The sequence below is a fragment of the Nyctereutes procyonoides genome, unplaced genomic scaffold (assembly GCF_905146905.1).
Source record: "Nyctereutes procyonoides isolate TBG_1078 unplaced genomic scaffold, NYPRO_anot_genome, whole genome shotgun sequence".
NCBI lineage: Eukaryota > Metazoa > Chordata > Mammalia > Carnivora > Canidae > Nyctereutes > Nyctereutes procyonoides.
The window spans coordinates 23,475,149-23,501,912 of record NW_026575145.1 but is presented as its reverse complement, the minus strand read 5'-3'; the positions used below and the strand labels follow the sequence as shown (position 1 = coordinate 23,501,912).

The 26,764-nt window shown below is 45.6% G+C and overlaps 1 protein-coding gene across 1 annotated transcript in view; it reads left to right on the top strand.

Annotated features, from left to right (window-relative positions):
• LOC129499424 (T cell receptor alpha chain MC.7.G5-like) overlaps positions 1-26,764 on the top strand; it is a 494,732-nt gene that overhangs the window by 412,395 nt on the left and 55,573 nt on the right. The window contains exon 4 of the mRNA XM_055309119.1: positions 17,128-17,183. Coding sequence (XP_055165094.1) covers positions 17,128-17,183 — 56 coding nt within the window. The remainder of the gene's footprint in view (positions 1-17,127; positions 17,184-26,764) is intronic.

Below are 26,764 nucleotides of genomic sequence, written 5' to 3'. Positions count from 1 at the left end.
ATACTCACAAAAAAGCAAAAGGCTAAAGCCCACAAGAAAAATCATCCTCTCTTCCTAGCAGGGCAGAGGCTGAAGAATAAAGCGGAGTCCCTGAGTCTCTGAGACCATCTCACAGCTTCTGGTGGGAGGAGGTGGGAGGGAATAGGAGCAGGCTGGCAGCCCTGACCGTCACATGACTGGATGAGCTGTAACTCTCTGAGGCAAATGCTTCCTGCCAAGAAACTGTTGTTGTTATTGTGATTTTGGTTCTCAATCCATCTTGAACTAATCCTTTTATGAAACACAAAGAAAATAAAAATTACTTAAACACACACACGCACACACACAGAAATAGACCTGCAAGCCCAATGAGCACGTGCTTAGACATCCAATTGCTATACAAGAGGCTTACCCTCCATTCCTGTATCCTCGGGCCACAGACTAGGTACAGTCCAGGATCACACAGCACCCAGCATAGCTGCACTGGTACTCAATAAATGGCATTTGGGGGGCACCTGGGTGGCTCAGTGGTTGAGCATCTGCCTTCGGCCCAGGTCGTGACCCCGGGGTCCCGGGATCAAGTCCCACATCAGGCTCCCTGCGTGGAGCCTGCTTCTCCCTCCCTGTGTCTCTGCCTCTCTCTGTGTCTCTCATGAGTAAATAAATAAAACCTTTTTAAAAAAAAATTGATTCTGAAATCTCTCCTAGCCCTAAATTCTAGAAATCTTCTATTTCTAATGCCTGGGGGCATACCCTGCCCCCAAGAGTGCTTACTGCACGTCACACAGTGTGACTTCCCATCTCTCAGTAGGCCCTTTGCAGCACATGCTTAGGTCCAGCTGGCAAATTCTCCCCCAAAGCAGAGCTGCCCACAGTGGGCCTGGGGTGGGGGTGGGGGGTGCTGTGAGTGGTTTACAAGCTCACTGGGCTAGTGCTCAGTGTGGCCACTGGAGCCACAGTGGCTGGCGTGCCTGAAAGCAGCCCTTCCAGCCACCTGCCAGACAAATATCATTTTCTGTGTACGTCAGGACATGACAACAATGGGAAGACGCTGCCCCGAGAAAGAGAGGACTGACTACTTCACCCCTCCACATCCAGCAGCATTTGGAGGAATGTTTATAGGAGTCTCTTTTTCCCTTTCCCTGTGTCTGACTCATTAGTGAGTCTTATTGGTTCTGCCATGAAATATTTGTCCAGGTTCTCAATCTCACCGCCGCCACCTCCCACAAACACCACCGTCTCTTGTCAGGACCACTGCAGTCACCCGCTAACTGGTCCTCTTGCTTCTGCTCTTCTCTCTGGACAATCTATTCTCCAGGTTATGGAATGTAAATCAGATGATGGCAGCTGGATCTCCTTTCCTACAAATGGTACATCCACTGCCTCCTGTCCAACCTCACACACACACACACACACACACACGTGCTCCATAATGCCAGTTCCATGAGGGCAAAGGCCTTGCTCATCTCTTCCCTGATATACCCCCAGTGCTTAGTATTGTGTCTGATACAGAATCAACAATCAATAAGTATTTGTAGAATAAAGGAATGCAACTTTCTTCATTTAAAAACACCTTAAAAATCCACCGATGTGGGGGATCCCTGGGTGGCGCAGCGGTTTGACGCCTGCCTTTGGCCCAGGGCGTGATCCTGGAGACCCGGGATCGAGTCCCACGTCGGGCTCCCGGTGCATGGAGCCTGCTTCTCCCTCTGCCTGTGTCTGCCCCTCTCTCTCTCTCTCTGTGACTATCATAAATAAATAAAAAATAATAAAAAAAAATCCACTGATGTGGAGCAGATCTCCGGATTTAACAAATAAAAATACAGGATACCCAGTCGAGTTCACATTTCAAAAGAACAATAAAACACTTTTAGTGACATTTGGGATGCATTTATACTAAAAAGGTATTCATTGTTTATCTGCAATCCAAATTCTGCTGGACACCCTGTATCCCATCTGACAGCCCCAGGCCTGGAGAATAAGGAAAGTGAACACATGGCAGCCAGAATAAGTCCCCCTATGAGTAGCCCCAGATCCCAGGAGCAAGAAGAGGATGGTTCAGTGACCCAGCTGCCAGGGCCTGCACTGCCGCCTGCTGGCTGGGGTCCCCTCCACAGGAACCCAGCCCCCTGCTGGCACAAAGACCAGCTCAGGGCCACCGGTCTCCAACATCCATCAGTCTGCCAGTCCCCACCCAGCATCCGGCGTCTGTCCCTCCCCAAAAGGTATTATCAGCAGCCTTGATATTTATAAGAGAACCAAGTGTTCCCTTCCCGGTGTAGACAGTAACGATTTTCCAATGAAGATGCAACACTCTTCTGACTGCCCAAAGTCAGTTCCAACCTGACCACACCCAAGAACAGAGAAGAGGGCTTCAGATACCCTAGCACAGAGGATGCCCCTCGCTGGAATGCTTCACCCGGACCTGAGACTTTCGGGATGATCATAGTCATAGTCATGACCCTCCCCACCAGCGGGTCCTTCCAACAATCCTTGAAAAGCATCCCTTCCGGAAGAGCCCTTCTCAGAACAGCAGTGCAGTATCACAATGAAGAATGAAATTCTGTCACAGAAACAGAGGAGAGCAGTGGTCACCAGGGGGCTGGGGCAGGAGGCACAGCAAGACGTCGGCCCAAGGGTACAAACCACCAGTCAGAAGATGAATGAGTTCTGGGAATCTAATGTACAGCCTGGTGATTATAGTTTGTAATACTGTATTACATACTTGAAGGTTGCTAAGGAAGTAGATCTTCAATGTTCTCTTGGGGGACCAGGGAGGCGCAGTTGGTTACGTATCTGACTCTTGGTTTCAGCTCAAGTCCTGATCTCAGGGTCCTGGGACCAAGCCCTGAATCAGGCTCCTCACTCAGTGTGGAGTCTGCTTAAGATTCTCTTCTCTCTCTGCCCCTCCCACCTTGCTTTCATGCACTTTCTCTCTCAAATAAATAAATAAAATATTTTTTAAAAAAGATTTTAAATGTTCCACCACAAAAAAGAAGTGGTAATTATGTCATGTGACAAAGGTGCCAGCTTACACTATGGTGGTAATCATTTTGCAATATATAAGTGCATCAAATCAAAGGTTTTACACCTTAAATGTGCACAATGTTACATCAATCATATCTCAACAAAGCTGGAAAAAAATTTTAATTTTTTCTTAAATTTATTCATCAGAGACAGAGACGCAGAGACATAGGCAGAGGGAGAAGCAGGCACCCCCCTGGGACTCCAGGATCACGACCTGAGTGGAAGGCAGATGCTCAAGGACTGAGTCACCCAGGTGCCCCAATGTTTTGATTTTTAATAAAAAAAAAAAGAGAAGTGGAGTCCTGGAGTCAGGTGCCTGGGATCATCCAGCTCCAGCATTTATTTGTTCTATGACCTTAAGCATGACCTGACCCGTCCAAGCTTCAATTTCTCCATCGTAAAATGGAGGTGACAATACTAGCTTTTTCACAGGATTGCTGGAAAATCAAATAAAGTAACACACGCAAAACATCCAGCAAATGATCTAAGATTGGCTTTTGTTGTCGCTCTTGCAGTTATTAAATAGACTGATGGATATTCTCATAAAAGGTACTTAGAGAAAATATGCTGAGTTAATCTAAAAATAGAAAGTTGTGAAATCTGGCAAAAGTCACGTTGTACCAATTAATAGCCAAAAAAAGTGACCCACATCTCTAATTTTCTGTCCATTATGTGACCACGTCCTAGAGCTCCACGCTTTCTGGAGCCCTGGGCCAGCAGTGCTCTTCCCAGATCCCGAAGAGCAGCGGAAGCATGAGAAATGAGCCTTCTAACCCAGCTCCCATGCTTTCTAAAAGTTGTAACAGACTTATTCATGAGAGGCCACAATGTGCAGCCAAGTATGGTCAAGTGACCCCCAACGTTTCAGGATAAGAGAGACTCAGGAGCTAATGACCTATTACAGACTACGGGCTCTTGAATTTCTCTATCGCAGCCCCTTTAAACCCCTGATGCCTGTAGCCTGAGCAGCTCCCCAAAGCTGTAAGTGCCCCAGACTGCCTTTCCTCAGCCTGAAATGATCCCTCAAGAGACACCCTCGGATCTGGCAGGGTCCCTGGCGGGAATTGGGAAACAAGGCCATTCTCATCCCACAGCTTAGCTCTGGTCACCGCCCTCGCTCAAAAAAGAGACTTTCTCTTCCTAGAGGAGGCGGGCAGCTCTGTTTTTGACCTTGCAGCGCCCTCTGCTGCTCCAATTAGCCCATCTCCATAATTAGGTCACATGGGATGTCGACCTAAAACAGGTCAGAGGAGGAAAATACTTTGTTCACATCTTAAGTCAAAACTGCTGCTTCTGTTCTCGTTCCCCTTTCAACCCCTAGAGCTGCAGCTGCTTCTATATTGGCCTGTTCTCCCCAGTCACTGAAACAGGATGATCTTTAAGGATATAAGACAGCACCCTAAGAGGGTAGATAGGCATCTCCCTGCCAACAAAAAGCCTAGTGCAGCAGTAGAGGACATGGGGCAATTTCCTTGAGTGAATCTGGACAAACGTATCTCTTTTTATGAAAGAATAGAAATGTGATTAAAAGGAAAAGCTTAGAAGCCTCTGAATGTGTGCTGATGGGGGTTCAATAGTCTAGAGAAAGGGTTTTTCTATCACTCTCTTCCTGTGCCACGTTCCATTCCAACACCCCCAGGGCAGAACTGGGCTGATGGATAACAAGAAGCTTGCCAAGCAGGAATTGAGGTCCTGCAGGTGTCTTTCACCCCCAGGCAGGGGGTCCCCCAGGACCTCTGTTTTGGGAAGGATCTCGCTAAGGCCCTTTGGGCAAGTACAGGCATGAAGTGCTCCACCATGATTCGTAGCCCAAAGCCAGCATTTGAAGGAGAGCTGTGAGGAAGAAATGAAACTGTGGTGCTGCTGTTGCCTCATCTGGAGCAGCCTGTGGAAAGAAGGGTGGTGGCCCAACCAGGTCAGTGACACCTTTTTGTATTGGGGTGGTGTGGGACCCGACTATTGACAACCAGGTTTCTCAAGCCTTCTGTGGGGGCTTCTCTGCAATCATTCCCTAGGGCGAGGAGGGCAGACAGATTATATCTGACTGGCCAGTGGTAGCAGCTCTCTGGAGCATTCTGTTAAGAAGGATTGTGAGGCCACCCGCAGACTCAGAGCAGAAGAGTGATGTGTCTATTAGCAATACCTGCCATGGGAGCAGGAGCAGGAGGTAACACCACACAGTATTGTATTTGCCACCCTGCTCTAGATGTCATTCCTGTAATGAGCCCCACAGAGAAAGGATAATCAGAGCCAACTTTCTGTTGGATTATCCTTCTGGTAAAGGGCGAATTTTTAAATCTCTATCTTCCCTTTGGCTTCCCTGAAATCTCATAGATCATTTCCCCTATTATCAATTGCTGGTGCCTGCAGCCTAAGAAATTTTTTTTAATTAATGAATTAAGATGTTCTCTATCTCTCTTGAAATCACAAACTATGTGCCAAAATCAAACACCTCCCTTGTATGGTTTACCCACTGTTTAATAGAGATAACCATACCAGGACTGGTCAGAGAGCCATGAGGGACAGAGATTACCTAGGGAAGATCCTTATTCTCCTGTGTCACAGGAAGAGAGCAGCAGAGGCAGGACCAGGACTCAGGAGTCCTGAATTTTAGCCCTAGCTCTGCCTCTACCTACCTACATGACCTTGAGCAAATTTACCTCTCAGGGCTTCAGCTTCTTCATCTTTAAAATGAGGGCATTGGCCCAGGCAGTCACTAAGTTCCCTTCCAGGTCTCATATTCTAGAATACTAATGTATGAAGCTACAGAGCTGACCTAGGAGAGTCACTAGTTTATATTCCTCCATGTGTGTTGCTTGAGCTCCTCATTGCTCAGCGAGGGGGGAAAAGTAAAGCATGCTTCTTCATGGGGGACAGCATAATTTCTTGACTCAATATGTGTGATTCATCAAGCCTGGAGGTTCAGGCCCAGATGCCAACTTGGAATCCAGTTATTATTGCATCTGGGGAGAGAGAAAGTGCTGAAAACAGCCTTTGGAAGAAACATCAATTTGGAAAAAAAAAAAAAAAAGAGGAGGAGGTGGAGGCAGCTCTGCATAGTGTGATAACATTTTGATATCTTATTTATCATCTTCATCCCTGAAATCTACTCTTCCCCCTCCTGTCTCTGCTGTGAAAGAGGGAAGGAGGGCAGACCCTCCCCAGGGAAGATGGAGCACCCACGGAGGACAGGCAGGTGTCTCAGTCTATGAGGAAACAGAACAAAGTTGACGCCACATGCCTTTCAACCGTGCTGATGCTTCTGGTTTTTGTAAAGGTGCTCACCTCCGTGGGAAAAGGGTTCATAGGAAACTGACATTTAGAACCAAGACTAAAAGAATTGTGAAACTCAGCAAGTAATATCTGGCAGAATTAATTTTTTTTCATCTGGAAATTGTCAGAGAGATAATCAAGTGTTCCTCGAGGAATAAGAACAAAAGATGAAAGTTTAATACAATTCAATTTAACAAACATTTATTGAGTACCCAGAGTTTTTCCCAGGGATCATCTGGGCCAGTTTCTGAGAAGATCTGATCAACGCCCTAAGGGAGGAGGAGGGTTTTATCAATGGGTCAGAGACTGGATGAACAAGGACAACAGATTTACCTTTGAGACCCAGACACAGTTGAAAATGGTCCTGAGTAAGTAGCTGAGCTTCAGAAGGGGAAAAAAAATGTGCACAATAGCTTGGAAAATCTAAAACACGAGGTAATCAAAAATGTTATTTTATGATAGGCTTTAGCATGTAGTTCATTATTTTGTAGGGCAAGTTTACTTTCCCAGTTGTAAGTTATCTTGAGCTGATCTATAAAGTCTACAGGGGAAAAGCTTTTCAAGAATTTTACATTTCTGAAATTAGGCTCCCAGCAGTCAACATAGAAAAAGTGGTACATTTTTGTTTTTCCGATAATGAAAAAGAGGAGCCTGGCATCCCTCCTATACTTGATGCCCAAGGGAGACTCCCTTCCTGCTGGAGGTCAGAACCAGCAGTGAACCACTAGGCGATTCTGGTTCTTACAGAGCCTGACAATTGGGTGGGCAACGAAGAACAGCCAGCTAGGTGTTCAGAATAAGGGGGTCCCAGCTGCCCGTGAAGCCAGAGAAGAGCTTTGAGCCATCCTGACCTGCTCAGTCCTGCCCTCCTCATGGCCTGAGTCCTGGACTGCACTAGCAGGACAGGGCAACCCGAAATGACCTCATTACGTATTGTGCCCCTAATTACACTAGAGACAGGTCTCAGAACAGAAGTGGCAAGTTCACCCTAGGACGGACTTCTGGTAAAGAGCCCAGGGAAGGGGGCTCAATTTTTGGTAGGCTTGGGTAAGTACCCTCCATTTTGTGTCAGCATCAAACCCCCTCAATACCCAACACCTGGCCATCAGATAGCTGAAAGTCTCAGCTAGATGATGAATTCCCTTATCCTGTGGGAAAAAGCTGTAAGATCAAACCACCTTTCCTGTGGGTAAGCAGGAGCCTGTAGTTTATGTAAAGGCGTCAGCTCCTGTGGGAAGGAAGGAAACAGGAAATTTACATCTGGAACCAGGACTCCAGTGAGAGTGAAACTCAGTAAGTACTAGCTTTACACCAGACGTGTTGGTTTATTTGGTTTGTTTCTGAGTTATCTGGAAGTTCCAAAGGAAGAACACTGCTCCCCTGAGGATTCGGTTCCAAACTCCTGACTTCAAACTTCTAAAAAGATTAAATGTTAAGGCAGATGGTAGGCCTGGAAAACTATTTCCCTATATAATAACTAGACACCTACCTTGCTTATTTATTCTGTTTAGGAAGTGGGGAGGAGGACTAGACACCCTTGGGGCAGGGCTGTGGGGAGGATTGCGCAGCATTTTTAGATAAATCCAGAGAATCAAATCAAAAACTATTAGCTCAGAAAGCCCTTAAAGACCATCTAACTCACTGCTTTAATTTTGCAAATAAGGACAGGGAAACTCAGAGAGGTTGTTGTAAACTTGCTCAGGGTCACACAGCTGAGCCTGGCCCAGGGCAAAGCCAAGACAGCACATAGCTCTGACCCAAGGGAGAAAAAAACATCTTGGTCTTTGGCCATAGCAGTGCCATTTGTGCCCCAGACATTCTTTCTCCAAGACTTAATGGACTTGAAACAGAACCTCAAAGTGCCAAAGGGAGATAAAATCATTGCCTGTCTATTACGGATGAAGTAAGAACAATAGCTGAACTCGATATTTGGAGAAAGGCTCAGCCATCTACAGACTCCGGGGCAGAGATAGAAAAAGTCAAAATGGAAATGCTGGTCTTGTCTTCAGACAATGACTATGACCATCAAACATCTACCTAAAAATACTGCAGAGCTAATTTCTTTCCCAGTGGGAGTTTATATTCTATGAGAGATTGCACCCAGCAATGCAATTGCTTTGGGCCGCAGAATATGTATACAGAATTGGCTTGCTAAGCCTTCTGGTGTCTTAAAGTGGCAATCATATCTCTGGATATCTCCCTCAGCCCTGAAGCCCTGGGCTACCAGAAAGAAACATACCGTCACCCTACCCTGTCCTAAAGATGTGGAAGTTAAAGAAGTTAGTTATCACTTAGTTCTTGGGAAGCTCTGCAAAGCTGAGTTCATTAAGTTGATGCCACAGGTTTTTGCAAAGGCCCTCAGCATAGTGTTCAACAAGCCAGTGGTTTTCAAATGACATTTGGGAAAGGAACTCTGCTCACAGTGAATCTTGGTAAGTGGAGGAGAGCACTGAATCCTCTTTTTTTTTTTTTAATTTATTTATTTATGATAGTCACACACACACACAGAGAGAGAGAGAGAGAGGCAGAGACACAGGCAGAGGGAGAAGCAGGCTCCATGCACCGGGAGCCCGACGTGGGATTCGATCCCGGGTCTCCAGGATCGCGCCCTGGGCCAAAGGCAGGCGCCAAACCGCTGCGCCACCCAGGGATCCTGAATCCTCTTTTTAAATGTGCTTTGAGATCAACTTTTGACTCCAACTAAAGAAGATGTGGCTTGTTGGCCCATCTCTGCTCATATTGAAGTCCTGGCTGGCTAGAGGCTGCCCTCTCCACATTCCCTGAAACAGTCCAACCATGAAGTGACACCCACGCAGCTAGATGCAGCTTTTACTAATTCTCACAAAATCACTTAACCCTTTCATCAAACTGCTCGGCGGCTCCTCTGTTGCCCTCAAAGCTCTGCCAGTCTATCAGTTAGGGGAAAACAGGTCATTTTTAAGTCTTGGTGAAAGGAGAATGTTGACATGTGTTTGGCTTCTGGGAAGAAAAATACCGACGATCTCTTACTTGCTTTCTATGTGTTAGGCAATATGCTGCATGCTCTCCAGCCTTTAGCACATTCCATCCTTTTAGCAGCTCTGAGGGGTAGGTGCTATTATTACCCTCATTTTCGAGAAGAGAACTTTTTATATTTTTATATCTTATGTTTTTATAGAAACACAGAAAGGGTGAATAACTTGCTTAAACTGATTCAGTGAGGAAGAGGGCCCAGAATTTCATTCTTGGAAACCAGATTCCAGTACTAAATGTTTACTAGTCGGGCGGGGGGGGGGCGGGGGTAGAGTGGCTGTTCGGGAGGCAGGAGGCAGGGGGCAGGGTCACTGATGTTTGGCCTCTAATATTACCAAAATAATTCCCAGGGGAAATGTGCTCTCAGCAAGTAAAGCCAGGACCACTACCTCGACCCACTTACATATCCTAATCCTTGCAACAACATAGTCCAGTAGTTATGATTCTCTCCCACTTTACAGATGGGGAAACTGAGGCCCAGCAACTTAGGAAATGCTGAGCTTGCTTTTGTTATTGCTGGCCCCCAAGCCAGAACTATCTCAAATTAACTGCAGCTAGAATAAGTAATGAATTCATGACAAACAATCTAACTTGCTGTTAGGTAAAGAGTGATTAATTTTTTCTGTAGTTCCTCTCCGTTTTCAGGATTAACTATCCAACTGTATAATCGCACCACACTGTGTTTCTGGGTTTGTGCTGGCCCTGGAAGAGCAGGGGGGGCCCTGGTTCCCAGCCCCTGGTGGAAAGGCCCTGTAAAGCAATCTGGGCAGGGGTGGGAGGGTGTTCCTCAGGGTGGATCTGAACAACTCTTCTTTGGAAAAGAAATAAAACTGACAGTAAAGCCATGTAAGTTTGAATAACTAATGCTTCCAAATTGCTCTCTGGAACCCCGATTCCTAAACTTTCCATTCCATTTTATAACCTAAGTCCAAACCACGGCAGTCCATGGATGGACTGCAGTTCAAACAACTGCCAACGTGTACCTACCCCGTGCAGGACTCTCCTGCTTGCCCTCCCGGGCTGCTGTATCTAACAGGTGGGAATAATGGTGCCAGTGGATCACTGAGCTAAGGAGTCATTCTGCTAGAAGGCTTAACTGCTTATTAAAAATGGTGGGATTTTCCAGGAACTGAGAGAAAATCAGTGAACTCTCTGAGCTTCTATTTTCTTCTGTAAAATGGGGGAGGCAATCTCTACTCCTGTTTTACCAAAGCAGGCATGCTGTGAGGAGATGTCCACACACTTCCAATAGAATGACAGCAGTGCAAGGAACAGGAATGTCCCAGTGGTCCCTGGACTCTACCACCAGACCCTCATTCTAAAAAGCTGGCTTGTTACCAGAGGGATCCTTGGGTGACAAGTAAACATTTAAGCAGATAGCTAGAGGGTGTACAGGTGGCTGAGTTTTTGTTGAGTCTCGTGTCATTGTGTGATATGGGAGGCAATAATAAGCTGACATTTGGCAAAGGAACGACTGTGAGTGTTCGATCAGGTATGTTTTAAAGATGACTTGTATCTACACATAAGCCGCCATTCTTAGAAATTCTACAGTGAAAGATCACTGAATTACTCACCCAGTTCTTAGCATCTTCGGGGGCTTGCTGCCATGTGTCTTTCTGGTGGAAAAGATGATGAAGACAGCCTCCACTGGAGCCCCTTTAGGGTCTTTCTTCTTCAGCACCTTTAAGCATTGGAAATGCTGAGCTTGCTTTTGTTATTGCTGGAGATGCATGTCTGACAAATGCAATTGGACTTAAAGTTTTAGTGTGGAGGGGCAGAAGGCATCTAGAAAGAAAAGAGGGAGATTCTCTAGAAAGAAAGAACAGACAAAAGTACCTAGCAATGGCAGGCGGTGTGCAGTGCAACTTGATCCAAATGGAGACAGTGAGCTATGGCCCTACTGATAAAACAAACACAATGACCTCTCTCATATTATCTGCCCCATCTTCCCAAAGCCTCTTTGTCCATGCAACCAGGAGAAGAACCTTGTAATCCCTGTAACTCTCAAAATTTTGGAACCCAGCTATTTGGGTAAAGCCATGTCAGATTTTCTGGTGTTGATATTGATGACAAAACTGATAGTTAGGGAAAGGATAAGACTGAAAGCAAATATTCAAAGTAGTCAGAAAGATCATAAGTTCTAGAAACATGCCTCAAGGCACTGTTGGGGACTGTGTTTCAGATGGGGACATTTTCATCCCTGCCTTTGTTTGTTGAGCCCCTTTTGATAACCACTCATCTCTGTGCCTCTCAGTGAAAAAGTGGCAGCTGAGCTTGGAAGCATGAGAGAAGCCTTCCCTAATCCAAATGTAATAACGACCCTTCTCTCCAGTTTGCAATACCCAAGACAGGGATATTTTGACTGCTGCCCACCATTCTCAAAACAAACCTAATTTCAATTAACTTGAATATAGCTGAAATGCAGCTTCGTGAAGGCATCTCCATTTACTACAACGGAAGCTCATTCCCGAAAATTGAGGTTAACTTTTGTTTAAAATTCCCAAGATATACCAGCTACCCAATGAATATTGCAAAACAAAACCTCTACTTTTGTGGTCCAGTTATTATCCACCATAGAAAAGCTAGAACCAGGATGCCCTAGTGAGTATTACATCAGCTCCAGGTGACCTTCCTAAAGTTCCTTATGCATCAAACAACATAAGCTTAAACAAAAATAATAAGGCATTTCCAAGCTGACCCATGTGTCCAGTCATTAACAAGAGTCCAAAGAGCAGGTGCATTAGCAGCTATATTTCCAAACTCGTTTGGGTATTTAGAACCCCCCGGATATTAGAAATGATAATCAGAAAAAGCACACACAATTCCATTTTTATTTATAATTCTCATCTCTCCTGGAGAACTGTTATAAATTTTCTCCCAAAGGTGTTACATTCATCCTTCTTTTGGTTCCTTTGTTTGTGATATGTACAGAGATGAAATATTGGTTGAGATTCAAAAAACATCCATGAGATTTACCTTAAGCTTTGCCTGTCAGAGAGATTCTCAGAGCTATAAAGATTGGAAGCTGACATTTTGGAACTAGATTAAAAAGAAAATCCAAATTAATCCCAAGAAGCAATGTTCAGTAGATAGTTATTTAGACATAAGAACATCAACCCCGAAAGCCTGGTTGCTCACTTGGCTAGACCGTCCCTATCTTAGGCTCACCCTGAAAAGTAATAATAACTGTCTTGGGAAGAGAGAAATGTCAACCTCCAGCCCTAAAAACTCTTTGTGAATTGGTTTATTTCAATAGAGTTTATCATTACACAGTGTTCTGGAAGTAATAGGAAAGCTCCTGCAAATGGAAATGAAATGTAAATTTAGATTGTAAATATATGACTGCGGTAAATAGATAGCAAGAAAAAAAGATGAAGAGATTAGAAACTTGCCACATTTCTCTAACCCCAAAGGGGATGTTTCTATAAATAGTTTAACACTATTGAAGAGGAGAACAGAGGCAAACAGAGATTCTTCTAATCCTCTTCACTTTGCAAAATGGAAAATTGTTTTTCAGTCAAATTTCCTTGAGCAGAGGAAAGAAACCCCGTCTGTTTTCAGACTAAAGGGCACGTGGATGTGTTTCTGCTAAAACCCATGTTGAGGAGGGCTCCCTGTCAGTGACAAGTGCTAGCAATGTCCTGGTCTGGAGGAAGAGAACGAGCACAGAAATAAGTCCAAATAAGTGTGCAGGGACAAGAAAGACTCACAGGGCAGGATTTCCCCTAGATTTCCTGCCTCGCCTCCTAACCTTTCCTATCTTAGCCCGATGGATTAGGTCCCAGGTGAGCAGTCCCTAGGATGCAAACCAGAAATTTTAAGAAGGAAGCCAGCTTGACTTCACTCAGGAGACCTAAAGTATTCTGTCTTCAAAGATTCTTTTAATCCAGCTGTTTTTAGGGGGAGCTCTACAGAGGCAGAAAGAAAGTTTTTTAAAAATGTTAAAATTCTATGAAGTAGAAATAAAGACGTTAAATATTTGCCTGGCAAAGAGATTAAATAGCTGGTACACATCTACAAAGGAGCCTAAAGGAGACTGTGTCCAGGAGAAAATAGGGCAGCCTCAAGGTGACGTGGCCCTGAGCTTGTCTAGTTGGTTAGATTCGGGCCACTGTCCACAGCAGCTGGGTTGCTAGAAAAGCAGATCAGACGTCGTCCTCAAGGGGGAGAGTGGGGCCCTGTGTGCAGTTTGTGTAAAGCCATCTGCTGTAGTGTGACTCAGGGAGTGGCGGCCAAAAGTTGGTGTTTGGGCAGGGAACCAGGCTGACTGTCAATCCTGGTGAGTATGAAAAGTGAAGGCCCTCTGCCTTTCCAGGCTGGGCCCATGAGCGCCCCTGGATGAGAGAGCTCACATGTACTCCTTGCCCATCCCAGGTAAGCAGGCCGGAAATGACCCCAAAACCTTCAAACCTTCCCACACGTCCCCGTTAAAAACTCCCTGACTCTCCTTTCCTTTCGTAATTAGTTTCTAGTAAACCAGAATCTAAATGAGTTGATGGGAGTGAGTCCAATAAAAAGCAGAGAAATAGTCCCAAAGTACAATAAAGTAAAAGCTGTGTGAGTGCCAGCCGGGGGGTAGACAATGAAGGAAGAGGAAAGGAAATGGATTACCCAAACTGAGGCGGTAGCTTTGTCAGAAAAAGAAAAGCAATAAAAAATTTAAAAATAAGAAATGCATATATTTATCAGGGCTCACTGCCCTGTGGAAGCCAGGCTTCTGCCTACAGCATCCCACTTCTGGGTTTATTGTCAAATAATCTGTAGTTTAGCACAGGATTGAGGGATCAAGACCATAGTGAGCCCCGGGACCCTTCTGCAAGAGCTGCTCCTGTTCCTGTTTTTGTAAAGCCTTCCCTGATGGTGAACAGTAGATTACTACAAATTCACATTTGGAAAAGGAACTCCCTTAACTGTAAATCCAAGTAAGTTTGAAGGGACTAGTAGAGCGAGGGGGTGCGGTGGGGAGTCCCAAGCACTTCTTTCTTCTGATTTAAATGACTTGTTTCCACCCAAACCCCTCAAAAAAAAATCCCAGATTTGCTTCTACAACTCATGTTCTGTTGGGAGGATATGGTCTCCATCAGAGAGACTAGCACTCCATTGTTCAAAGACTAAATTACCTTCAGCCAAAAACATTCCTATCATCCATCTTAAAGGAAATTATTGGTACAAGGAGAAACATTGAATACAGGATCCTGAGGGATTCAGCTAAAGCCAGGAAATGTTTACCAAAAAATAGAGAGGAAATTGGCATATTGAGACTATGCAAGTTCAGGAGACCAAATATAAATCTTCCTGATATAGATACTAAAACCCTTAAATTTATTGCCTGAAAAATGGGGCACTGTGATTTCATTAACAAATGTAGGAAATTCTACAGATTTCTTTTCATCTTTTACCTCTGCTCTACTTCTCTTAAAGGAGCTGTTCTCAATCCCCTGTCCAACAACTGAGGTCTCAATGGGTGGAACTATCTGGTTAACTCAGAGCATTTAACCCCATTTTTCCCTCCATTACTAAAATCACTGATTGAGCTACCTCTTTACTTAGTTCAACAGAGGAAAGGGAAGAAAATTCATTTGTCCTCTGAGTCAGAGCAGTATGTTCTCTCCTTCAAATGTACACCCACCCTTCCATAACGGTAGTAACATGTGTGTAAGTCGTTGGAAAAATTTCACATGCTATATATAAAAGTAAGGAGCTGCAGTCGCTATTGGCACTTCTTGAAAATCTGTTTCTGGTGGGCTTCTGACAATAGTGCTCAGTCACTAATGCTGGGAAGACTGACTTATCATAAAATTGGGGCAAAATGGAAATGGGGTAAATCTGTTGAAGGGCCCCAGTCTCCTGTTGACATAAGCTAAATGTCCTGGTTGCTGAGTGGCATTTATTCAGATCTGCTTTCTGGGATTTGGAGAGGATGCAACACTGGGAAAGACGTGTTGCAAAACCCAGCCTAGTCAAAGCTCTTGAAAAGACTGGTGCAGGGAGGGGTAAATAATTAAGTGATGCAATGAGTGCAGCACTGAAGGAGTTAATGGGCCCTGGTAGCAGACAGCATGGAATGTTCTGGGATAGGCCCTGTCTAAAGAACACGCAATGTGGTTAGCCATGAAGTTGTCAGGCCCAGAAGTGCCTTGCTCAGCAGGGACAAAACCAGCACATGTCTGCAACAACAGAAACAATGAATAATGCATGATATTGTTAAATCCCATGCCTTCAGTGATCTCTGGGGTCCTATCTAATTGAGGCTTTGAGGGGATTCACATGAACATCCTAGGGAGACTCAAGGACATCCCTTTCCAGAGGGTGGGCAGTTGAGCCCGGAGACTAGACAGGAGGTTTTATCTTTTGTGTCTCGCTCTTTCTATGCGGAGGCTACAAGACAACAAACCTGGAGTCCAAAGACACATGATTAAATTCTGTTTTCCTTCCATCAGCAGAGCAGTGATTACCGCCACAGCAACACTTTGGCGCCGTCTGAGGACTCAACTGAGGGCAGGCATCTGTTTTGCTTATGTCCTGCTGTCATGGCAGCCGAAGTAGGGTGTGGGGAGCTCTGTGAGGCTGTGAAGTAGGGGAGAGACGGGAAGGGTCATTTGAACTCCTGCCTGCTGCCCTTAAAGCAGACGGACACTTCTTAACTAAATAGTAGCTTTTTCTCTCCCCCTTTCCGTGTTGGTAAGCAAGCTTAAGCTTTGCCCCATTGCTAATAAGCAGTTGTTTGAAGAAATGACTAGACAGATGCACAAATTCAGTCAAGATGATTGAAGAGCTTAAAAGTTGAATGTAGTTACAGAGCTAAAATATTTGTTTTCCATTTTCTCTGGGGATGGGGTTTGGTCACCATTGTACCGAATAATGACTCTGCCCCAACTTGGTTCCTTACACCTCTTTAGAGTCCTCCAGACACCACCACAGGGACCCCCAGTTTTCCTGTGCTTGTGACTGTCAGCGGTAGAAGCTGTGTTTGGCCAGAGAATGAAATTCATAGCAACCCCAAGTAAACATGCAAGAGCCTGTCTCTGACAGAGGCCTCACTTAACTCTCCAACTGCAGCCGCTGGGCTCTGTGTGAGGTCAGGACACCTCGGGTAAGACAGGGTGACCAGCTGTCCCAGTTTGACTGGGATTGAGGGTTTTCCCGGGACAAAGGTTTTCTTTGCTAACCCCAGAATGGTCCCCAGGATAGCGGGTCACCATAAGCTCAGTGTAAACTTTCCGTGAGATCCCCCTCACATCTCACCAGGTTCAAGACTGATAGAAAAGGTGCACTCGTGAAGAAAGGCTCAGATGTGCCCGTTGTTTTCATTTCTTTTGCTGGGGCATGAAGGAGAGCTCAGGAGATAGTGTTTCATGGAAGCCAGAACCTAAATCTCATCTGATTCTAGTCAGCCTCCAAAACGCTGATCACTCTCCTCCTGTCTCCTTATAATCAATTCACTGTCATCAGAAATGTGTGACACCTTGAAGGGAGGAGAGGACATGTCTTGAAAACTGATCAGGGAAATTGTCCTGAAAATGATGCTGTAAAATGGAAATGAGACCTTTAGAAAGAGAGATGCTGAACATGAGAAATCAGGAAGCCTCAAGATTGAAACCAGAGGAAATGGAGAGAGAGAGAGGGAGTCAGGCCCTCGGAGGATGCAACAGGTCAGTGTCTCAGGACCTGACATGGAAATGTTCCTCTGGCCCTCAGTGAGAAGAAACAGCCCCAGATTCAGACCCCTGGAGGTGAGTCTCTTCTCCCCAGAGGTAAAGAGGAAGATGTCTATGAGCCTCAGAGTTCCCCCTGGGGTTTTTGTAAAGGCATCCACTGCGGTGCTAATACTGGTAGCTCCAGCTATGGAAAGCTGACCTTTGGACAAGGGACCTTCTTGACCGTCCATCCAAGTAAGTGTAACGGGACACAGCAGCATACTGGAAATTCTGGAATTTCACCCCTGGTAACAGGTTTAAGAGAAATGTATGTTGCCTGGGAACCAGATCCTGCTTGAAGTCAACTAGTCACCTCCAAGGTCCTGTTCCTTCCTTAATCTCAATATTAACAGATTCCTTTTGGGACTCTCAGCCATCAGGTCTATCTGATCCCTGCTGTGGAGTGAAGTTAACTTTGACCTAGAAAAGGTAGAAAAGAATATTCACTGCTTTCAGAGTGTTCTCTGGAGATGATGCACAACTTTAGGGGCGTTGAGGGTGGGATGGGGGAAGAGTCACCTTTTCCAGTCGACTCTCCCCGGGGTAAACCAGTCTACCACTTAGTACCATTTCCCATCAGGAAGTTCTTCCTCACATCAATCTTAAATTCTTAGTGTAGCTGAAGCCATTCCCACTGGTATCTTCTGCAATGGAGAGGGATAATTGAGAGCAAAGTTTGAATAGATATGAGGCATTCAGTTCAGAATGGGTTTTAAATGAAAGCAGAGAAGGAAAAAATGAAAACTGAATGGGAATCTGAGGTCTTATTTCAAATCCCTCTATGTTCTCTGAATGTCTCCCACTGCTTCTGTAGATGCAAAACTACAAAAAGAGAGAAAAAACGCACACACACAGAACGGAAAGAATCGCACAACCACTGTGTCCATTCCTATCACTGAAATCACCAAGCAAAGGATTACAATTAAATCCAAAGAGTTTCAGATACAAGGCTTAATACATTTTTCCTCATGGTGACTTGTATCCTTGCTGATAATTAGAGCAGATAGAAAGATTTGGCTTTGGTGTGTTTGCTGCTGCACCCCACTGGGAAGAGAGGAAAAACTCTGACTGGTTGGATTTGGTTTTTTTCGGCTTTTTTTTTTTTTTTTTGAGATTCATAAAGTTCCTTCTGTCATTTGTTATAAAACTCCCTGCTGCAAGGAGAAGTGTGACAGCTCTGAGAAGCTGATACTTAAGAAGGAGATGAGACTAACCGGCAGCCAAGCAAGCTGGAAAGATCCACACTCAGTGTCCCCCGTGCATTTTTGCCCTTGAGGCCTTTTGGGTCTCTCTTGCAGGGATTCTAATAGAGTCTAATAAAAATGGAGCAAGGAAAATCGAGCCCCCTGGATGCTCAGAAGTGAGAAATGAAAGGAATGAGAGACAGGAAGGGAGAAAGGTAACCAGATAGGAATGTATCTTTCTCGGTGGCTTGATAAGACTAGGATGGGGAGGTGGGCGCAAGAGCAGGATGTCATCACTCCAACAGCTATGTCGGGGCACTCTATTTTCTCAGGATCTCCACGCAGGACAGGGTCTCCCAGGCCGAAGGGATGACAGTGGAGGCCATGTTCTTCTGTGCAGGCATAGTCAGTGAGGCTGCGTCCCTGCTTTGGGTGTGCAGAGGAGATTATCTGACATCCCCAACATTATCTGCTCCACTGAGTGGCAGCATCAGTCCATGTCAGCTCGGTGTGGAGCTAGAATGTGCCAGCCCCACTGTAAGGCAGAATGTCGGGTTGTTATGATCATCTTGAATGTACAAGATGCCTCCAAGGGAAGTCTGGTTCTAATGAGTAGGGAGTGTGTTAGACCAATTGCCCAGTTTTTGTTGAATTTCTCCAAGTCCAGGCATATGGGAGCCAAAGCCAAGAGGTTGACATTTGGGCCTGGGATCCTTTTGACTGAACTATGCCAACGGGGTCTGAAAAGCCAAAACTGCCTTCAGAGCTCTGCTTTGGTTGGGAGCCCCCCGGGCCCTTGTCATTTCAGCAAAACGCACCCACTTAGAAAGGTCAATTCTTCATTAGCCAGACAAATGAGGACAACATATTGACCAGAGATAAAGGAACAAGGAGCCCAGATCTCAGCCTCTGAGAGCCTGGCATTTCCAGTCTTTTAATCACGGCATGCTAGGAAACATATGCTGTCTCAGAGAAGGCAGATCAATGGTGCCTGAGGACCTGGTATCACCATGCTAGAGCTTGGAGATGGAAATGAGATGCAGATTGGGATGTTTTGTGGATAAGGGAATAACAGAGAAGGGAAGAGGAGACAAGAGCTCACTGATGCTTTTTCAAACCTTCAGCATGTCAGAAATTGGAATCCAAGGTGGAGAAGCACACCTTTGTAGCAAGTTTCCTATCGTGCCCTACAGAATATGGCCTAAGTGCAACCCCACAGCATAGGTACCTGAGATGCCTTTTGAAGTGGTATGGAGAGATAGGGGTCTATAATCTGTTAGAGTCACCTGTCAGTTATTGCAAAGGGTTGCATAGCTGTGTGACAACCTCTTCCAACAAGTTGACATTTGGGCAGGGGACAAGCTTATCAGTCATTCCAAGTAAGTCTCCCCATGACTTTGCCTGTATGGTGGGGCTAATCATCACATGCATGGGCCTCAACAGGTTGTGCCGAGAGAATCAAGGTATATTAACTCTAATCGGACCAAAAAAAAAAGTCAAATAGCGGCAGATGTAATTTGAGTCCTTAAAAGTCAGCACGCAGAGCTCAGGACTTGCAAATGGCAGTTCAAAAATCAAGTCACCAACCTGTGTGTCCTCCCCACGCAGGCTCACTGCATATGGAGGACAGGGCGGGGTGAAGGGATGGACAATGGGCAATGCATAACAGGGGTGTTCCAGGGGAAACAAGCAGGGCTGGAAAAGAGCAAGGTGATCAGAGCCTCATATGGAATTGTTCTGGAGACAATGAATTGTTCCCCAAATCTCACAGAAAAATAAAATCTTTCCCAGACTCAAAAGATGTAATAAAGAGACCTAATTAAAATGCACTTCAAAATCATAGGATCATCAGGAGAGAAATTAAATCTTAAAAGAAAAAGAATGTTTTAAATACCCAGGCATAAAACAAATGGACCAACACCTTTAATTAGCTAGCAAACAGCACCAGATGCACGTTAGCCTTTCCTCTTATCCCTTCTCAAGGGGCTCAATCCCTCCAGTAGTACATGGTCACAGCTGCTCTAAGCCCTGAGATGGTCCACCTGCTGGCCAGCCTGCCCCGCTGCCTGCTCGCTGGGCGGGCCAGGTGGGGCCCCAGGTGTGACCCTGGCTCTCTCATCTGCCTGGTTTTTGTTGAGCTTCCTATCACAGTGGAACACCGGTAACCAGAACTTCTATTTTGGGAGAGGGACAAGTTTGACTGTCATTCCAAGTAAGTCAAAGAAAATTTTCCATCAGGGTGGTGTTGAGCAAGACCTGGAATCTCTAGCAAGCATTGTCAAAAGTCTGTTCCTCTATTTCTCTGCTCCCAGGCATAACTTTCTCTGGAACATAGTGGAGAGCCCTTCCCCTCCACTCCAAGAATGATTTATGGCTCTACAGGTCTTTATTCCCCTTCCCTTCTCCCCTCCCCCGCCTTGAAAATCCCCAGGGGGAGGGAGCAGGCTGTCCCCTCGCTGACCCCTCACTTCTGCACTGACCAGAGACGTGTGGCCCTTTGTGGAGGAAGCCACTGTAGCAGCAAGTTGAGGGACAGCTGTCAATTGAGAGAAAATGGGTCAGAAGGCTAGAAAAGGGGGATCCCTGGGTGGCGCAGCGGTTTGGCACCTGCCTTTGGCCCAGGGCGCGATTCTGGAGACCCGGGATCGAATCCCACGTGGGGCTCCCGGTGCATGGAGCCTGCTTCTCCCTCTGCCTGTGTCTCTGCCTCTCTCTCTCTCTCTCTCTGTGTGACTATCATAAAATAAATAAAAATTTAAAAAAAAAGAAGGCTAGAAAAGGGAAATGGGACAATTTGGGAAAAAATTCAAATCTGGGGGTGAGCAAGATGGCAGAAGTGTCCAGGCTCGTCGCTGAGTTTGGAGCCCAGGGATCGCTGACAGCACCCAGACAGAGAACGAGAATTTCTGTTCTCTCCAAAGGAAAATTTGGCAGAAAAAAACAAAACAGACCTCACATGTCAAAGCCTCTCCTAATTCTAGCCTTTTATCTCAGTTTCTCTCTCAGTTGCTCCAGCAGGGAATGGTACAAAAGAGTCACTGGTGGCTTTGAGGCCATAGAAGCATGGCAGGGAGGAGAAGCACGAGAAATGGGTGGGGAGGCTCCAGTACAGGGTAAAGAGTTTGGACGGATGGTTTTTGTAATGACTTAGAACTCTGTGTGTCTAACTATGGAAGCAACAACTTAATCTTTGGGACAGGAACTAGAGTCACTGTTACACCCAGTAAGTACTTTGCCCTTGGTCAGGAGACCAGCTATTCTTTAATTTCCAGGTCACCTGTGTAAGATTCAGAGCAGGGGGTTTCATGCTGGACCACGCAGGCTCAGGCATGAGAACTTCTATCTGTTCTTTCTCATAACTGGTAGAGATGGGTGTCAGCCAAGTACCTGAGCTTCCTAGGGAACTTCAGTCTTGAATATTTAATTCAAAACCAGAAAATATGATTCACAATTCTGTTTTTGGCCATTGCCATCAGGTGCTAATGTGACATGTGAAGAGAATTCAGACAGAATGACTTCATCCTCACTTTTATCTTGCATGATAATTTTCACTTAGAGTACTGCATATGTTTGGAAGGAATGGTAGAAACATAGGCTACCAAAGAGACAAGCAACCAGGAGAGCCAGAGAGGCAGGCAGGCAGAATGCCAGGCAGTATAATTTTAAAAATTAGTCCTACGTGTGGCTCTCTTTACAGATGGCAAAGGTATTTGGAAAGGTGCTAAGAGCTGATGTTCTGGTGGGGCAGACTTATCAATGGCAAGACAAAACCCTGATTCCAAGGGGGAAAGTTTAAACTTGGAAAACTCAGGGGTTTGGGGTTTTTTGTTTTGTTTCTCTCCAGTAGTTTATCAGTATGGCAGCACATCTGCATTTAGTAAATTATAGATTGGGCAAGGCACAGAATTAACCATTAAAACAGCTATGTCTAGATAGATGAGAGATAGAAAAATGATAGAAATAGAGAGGGGGATACTGGAGATATGTATGTATATATATATATACACAGACTAATGGGAAAAACATAGGGCACATACATTTCTTGCACCTGAAATTAAAAGCTGTGGAAAATTTGAACATGTCCACTTTATAACCAAAGACAACTTCACCAAATGGAAAGAAAAGCATACTGCAAAAGCAAAAATTGAAGGTATAGAACCTTTCCAAGCATGCGTTTTCCAACTGTCTTAACTACTCAGTTACCTAGAGGAATCTCTTTTATTTTTTTCTTCTTTTTGCTACATCAGACCTTACAGGCACCAGTATTGAGGATCTGACTGGCTCAGACCGTTCCAGTGCAAGTTGCATGACAAAGCGCCTCCTAGCTAGGCCTGGTAGAGCGCCTTTAGACATCCAAGGTCTTTCTTCTGCCCTGTCCAGATAAGGTAGGAGAGTCGTACTCTCCTCATTCTGTATCCGGGGAGCTCAGGCAGTGTCGTGGAGTTACAAAGTGAGACCCAAGCAGTGGGATCTGGGGACCCAGTGATGGTCAGGCAGCTCCGGGCCACAGAGCCATAGTAGCCAGAAGTGGTCAGGGAAGCATCCCAGGGCAAAACATAACACATCGGGAAAGTGCCACGCAGAGCAACTCAGTGTAAGAGTGCTATACCCAGCAGGGGCCAGGAGGAGTGGCTCTAAACCAACTCGGAGTCCCAAATGACTGAAAGCTGTATGTGGAAGCCAGCTCTAATGAGTTTGTTTCCAAGCGGTGCTTCCAGAAATTGTTAGTGGTTGGTAGTTGCAATGGGTTTTGAAATTAGAGGACATCACAGCAGAGTAGAATGGCTTGGAACAGGGGAGTATGATTAGGATTAATGAGATGAAAGAAAATCCTGGCTAGAGGGCTAGAAGAGCCATGGAAGAAAATATACACTAACCCTTTGGAGTGTTCCTCCAAGTAAAGATTTGCAACATTTATCTAGGCCAAGAAGCAGAGACCAAACACAAGCCAAATTCCATACACAATAGACCTTTCCACATTTAAAAGTTTCTGCAATTATTCCAAAGTCCTTGGCTTCTTGGCCAAATATCAGCAGTTCCTCAGAGCAAAGTGGAACAGTCCTCTGTCTCCAGGGCCTAGCCACCCCACCCCCACACACACCCATGCCCACATGGTTTTTTGTACAGGAGTCTGATGCTGTAGGAAACAAGTGGATTTAGGAAAGAAGCTCATCTTTGGCTCAGTAACCGTTTTTGAGAGTCGAGCCCTGTGAGTATAAAACACATTCTGGCCCACTCTAATCCTAGCCCAAGTTTTGTTCCATATTGAGTCAACTTTCTGGTTTAGAAATACTTGACTCCAAAGAAACACAACATGAGATTTCGGGGGCACTAGAAACACCTCCTAAGTGTAATTCGCTCAAGTTGCTGAAAGTTGCCTCTAAGAGAGTCTATCACAGCAATTAACGGGTGTGACCCACAGCTTTAAAATAGAGGGGTTTTTTTTTAATATATTTTTTTTTATGTCAGTGTCTCTGTGGACCACACTGCCTGCCGTGTGGTGTCTAGACTCCAAAATGGAAAACTTAGGGATCCCTGGGTGGCGCAGCGGTTTGGCGCCTGCCTTTGGCCCAGGGCACGATCCTGGAGACGCGGGATCGAATCCCACGTCGGGCTCCCGGTGCATGGAGCCTGCTTCTCCCTCTGCCTGTATCTCTGCCTCTCTCTCTCTCTCTCTCTCTGTGTGTGTGTGAGTCTGTGTGTGTGTGTGACTATCATAAATAAATAAAAATTTAAAAAAAAATTTAAAAAAATGGAAAACTTAGTATGTCATCTCTAGCTTAGTGATTTCTCCCAAGCCTGTGACTTAGGGCAGTGTGAGAACTTGGGATGGTGGGGGGTGGGGGACACAGAGGGTGCGAGTGCTAGGTCATGTCAGGGTTTAGCCAGGCAGATGGGGATGGGCTGGTGAGGTGACACTCATGACAGGTGTCTGCCCCGTTTCTGTGAAGCTGCTGACAACAGTGAGAAGACTGGCAGCAGGGACAAGCTCACTTTTGGGACCAGGACTCGTTTAACAGTCAGGCCCAGTAAGTCTGAGGGGATGTGAGGTATTTATGTCTTTTCCTATTATGTATTCTGGCCTGACTTTTGAGTTGTCCTGTTTTAGATTCCAGATAGACAAACCATGACATATTTTCATGCTCCTTTAAATATCAGTGAGGAAGGGTCTCCATCTCCTCCATCCTCTCTCCTACGTAACTGGGGAGAGTTTCGTGGCCACCACCGTTCTCATGATACATTGAGTGGCTGTGGGATGGCACTCTCAGTCCTCATTCTTGGGCCCCTTCCCTTGGTCATGTGTCTTTCGGGCTTTTATGACAGCAACAAGGGTGTGGCAGAAATGACCCACAGCACCAGCCAGGCCTATACAAGCTCTTCCTGTTGTCCATGGGCTTCAGAGCAGCTGTAGAGGGTCTGAGAGCTTCAGAGCATGGGTCTCTAGCAGAGAGGTTTATGTAAAGTGTCGACCTAGGGTGTCACTGTAGGAACAGCTAACAAACTCATCTTTGGGAAAGGGACTCAACTCATCATCAAGCCCTGTAAGTGCTTCTGCTTGGGACATGGGAGTCTAAATACAGCCCCCATGGGGACATTTCCAAACCTTGCTGATGAGTTTTCTGGTACCACCGCCTTCATTGGCACCATCCAACACACACAGGGGGATTTTGAGCTATGTACATGAGGGAGGTGACACAGTCCATGCCTTGAGGACTCCTGTGTGCTGTGCTTGTGTGATTATATTTGATTATGAGGCCATTGAAAATTCTGGGCTCTGGTGGACAAAAGGTACCACTTTGGGTTGGGGCACAAACATCTGTGGGCTACTTTCTTAGCAGCATCTTTACACCTCTACTTTTTTTTTTTTTTTAAGATTTTAGTTATTTATTCATGAGAAGCACAGAGAGAGAGTCAGAGACACAGGCAGAGAGAGAATCAGGCTCCATGCAGGGAGCCTGATGTGGGACTTGATCCCGGGACTCCAGGACCATGCCCTGGGCCGAAGGCAGGCACCAAACGCTGAGCCATCCAGGGATCCCCAGCAGCACTCTTACAATGAAAATGGCTTTCGTAGGAATTTCGGAAATGGCTGTGCACATAGAGATTTAATTGTTTCTCTTTCTCTGCCTTCATGCCCTCTTCTCTGCCTGATTTCACGACCTTATACTAGAACAGTGATTCATCATTTGATTCCTAAGCCCCATCACTCATCAAGTCTGACAAGAGGGATCCATTAACATAAAGCCCAGAGAGGAAAAGGACAAAGAGTTCAGTTTCAAGAGTCTGTAGAATTTAACTTGACAACCCTTTGGCCCTAAGCACCTAGGCAGCACCCCATGATCAGTTAAGGCCCAAGAGGGCCATGGGGCCGATAGTGTTAGCCAAGCAGGTGTCTGACCAGCGCCCTACTGTCCTCAGAGTGGCTATAACTGCAGTGTCTGGAAATAGGTAATGGGTCCCTGAGGGCCCACCCAGCCGCACATCTGGGAGGAGATCATGGAGAGAGCTCTGAGTAAGCCAGTGGAGAGTGGAGACCAGAAGGAAACTCTAGCAGCAGGTTTCTGTTATGGAGCATCTCACAGTGTGACCACTGGTGGTGCCAGGAAATTCATCTTTGGGACTGGAACGAGGCTTCAGGTCACCCTGGGTAGGTGATGGGAGCCATGAGGTAACTTAACTGTGTGTTGCTTTCAAACAAGGGCTACCATGGAGGGGCGGTCCTGGCTGGACATAGTCCTTCCTCCCTCCCAGAGTTCTCATTGAGGATACCTGCATTCAATCAGAATCTGTGTTCTTTCTCTTTCCATGATGGAATCTTTCCTTCTACCTGTGAAAACAGACTTTTCCCTGCTCCAAGCTTCTTCGGCCTTCACACTCTGTGTTTTCTTTGGAACAGTAAGCTTGGGAATTAATTCATCTTCAAGACTTTGTCACTCCAGATAGCAGAATGAAAAGGGTTCTCAAATGGAGACTAGAGAGTCCTGTGTGTTCCGATCACTTCTCAGGGGGCATACGTGTAAATGACAAGAAGCGGGTTAGATGACCTTCTAATGACTGTTTTAGAGAGGTTGTAAGGAAACTTGCTTAACATCTTACACACTTAACTTCTGAGAGGAGTCATTTGGTCGGGCCCTCGTTGCAGTAAAAGCAAAACCTTAGGCCTCTGAACACATAGTCAAATGCCAATTCTCTCCCCCAAGGTTCTGCTGTGTTTCATTATTTGCCAATTATGAGATGACTACGTGATAATTAACATGAAATTATATAGATGAGTAGTTTGAGTATTTTGAACCCATAATTAAGATGCGAATTATAGAAGTTCTGGAGCGTGCCACCCAGCAGCACCTCATACATAGTGGTCCCTGAAGACAAACAGTGTGTTTGGGCATGATTTGTTTGTGGCATGGGTTTATACACAGTTCAGGAACTTGTTTGAAAGCTGATGAGATGTCTCAGAGTGCCAATTTGGGGTCTAGATTAGCTGTGCTCAGTGAACTGAGACGTACCCACCCTGACAGCCTAGAAGCATGACACAGTGGCTGGGTTCCTATTGGAAAAGGAGAATAGGACTGTTGTGTGGTGTGGTGTTGG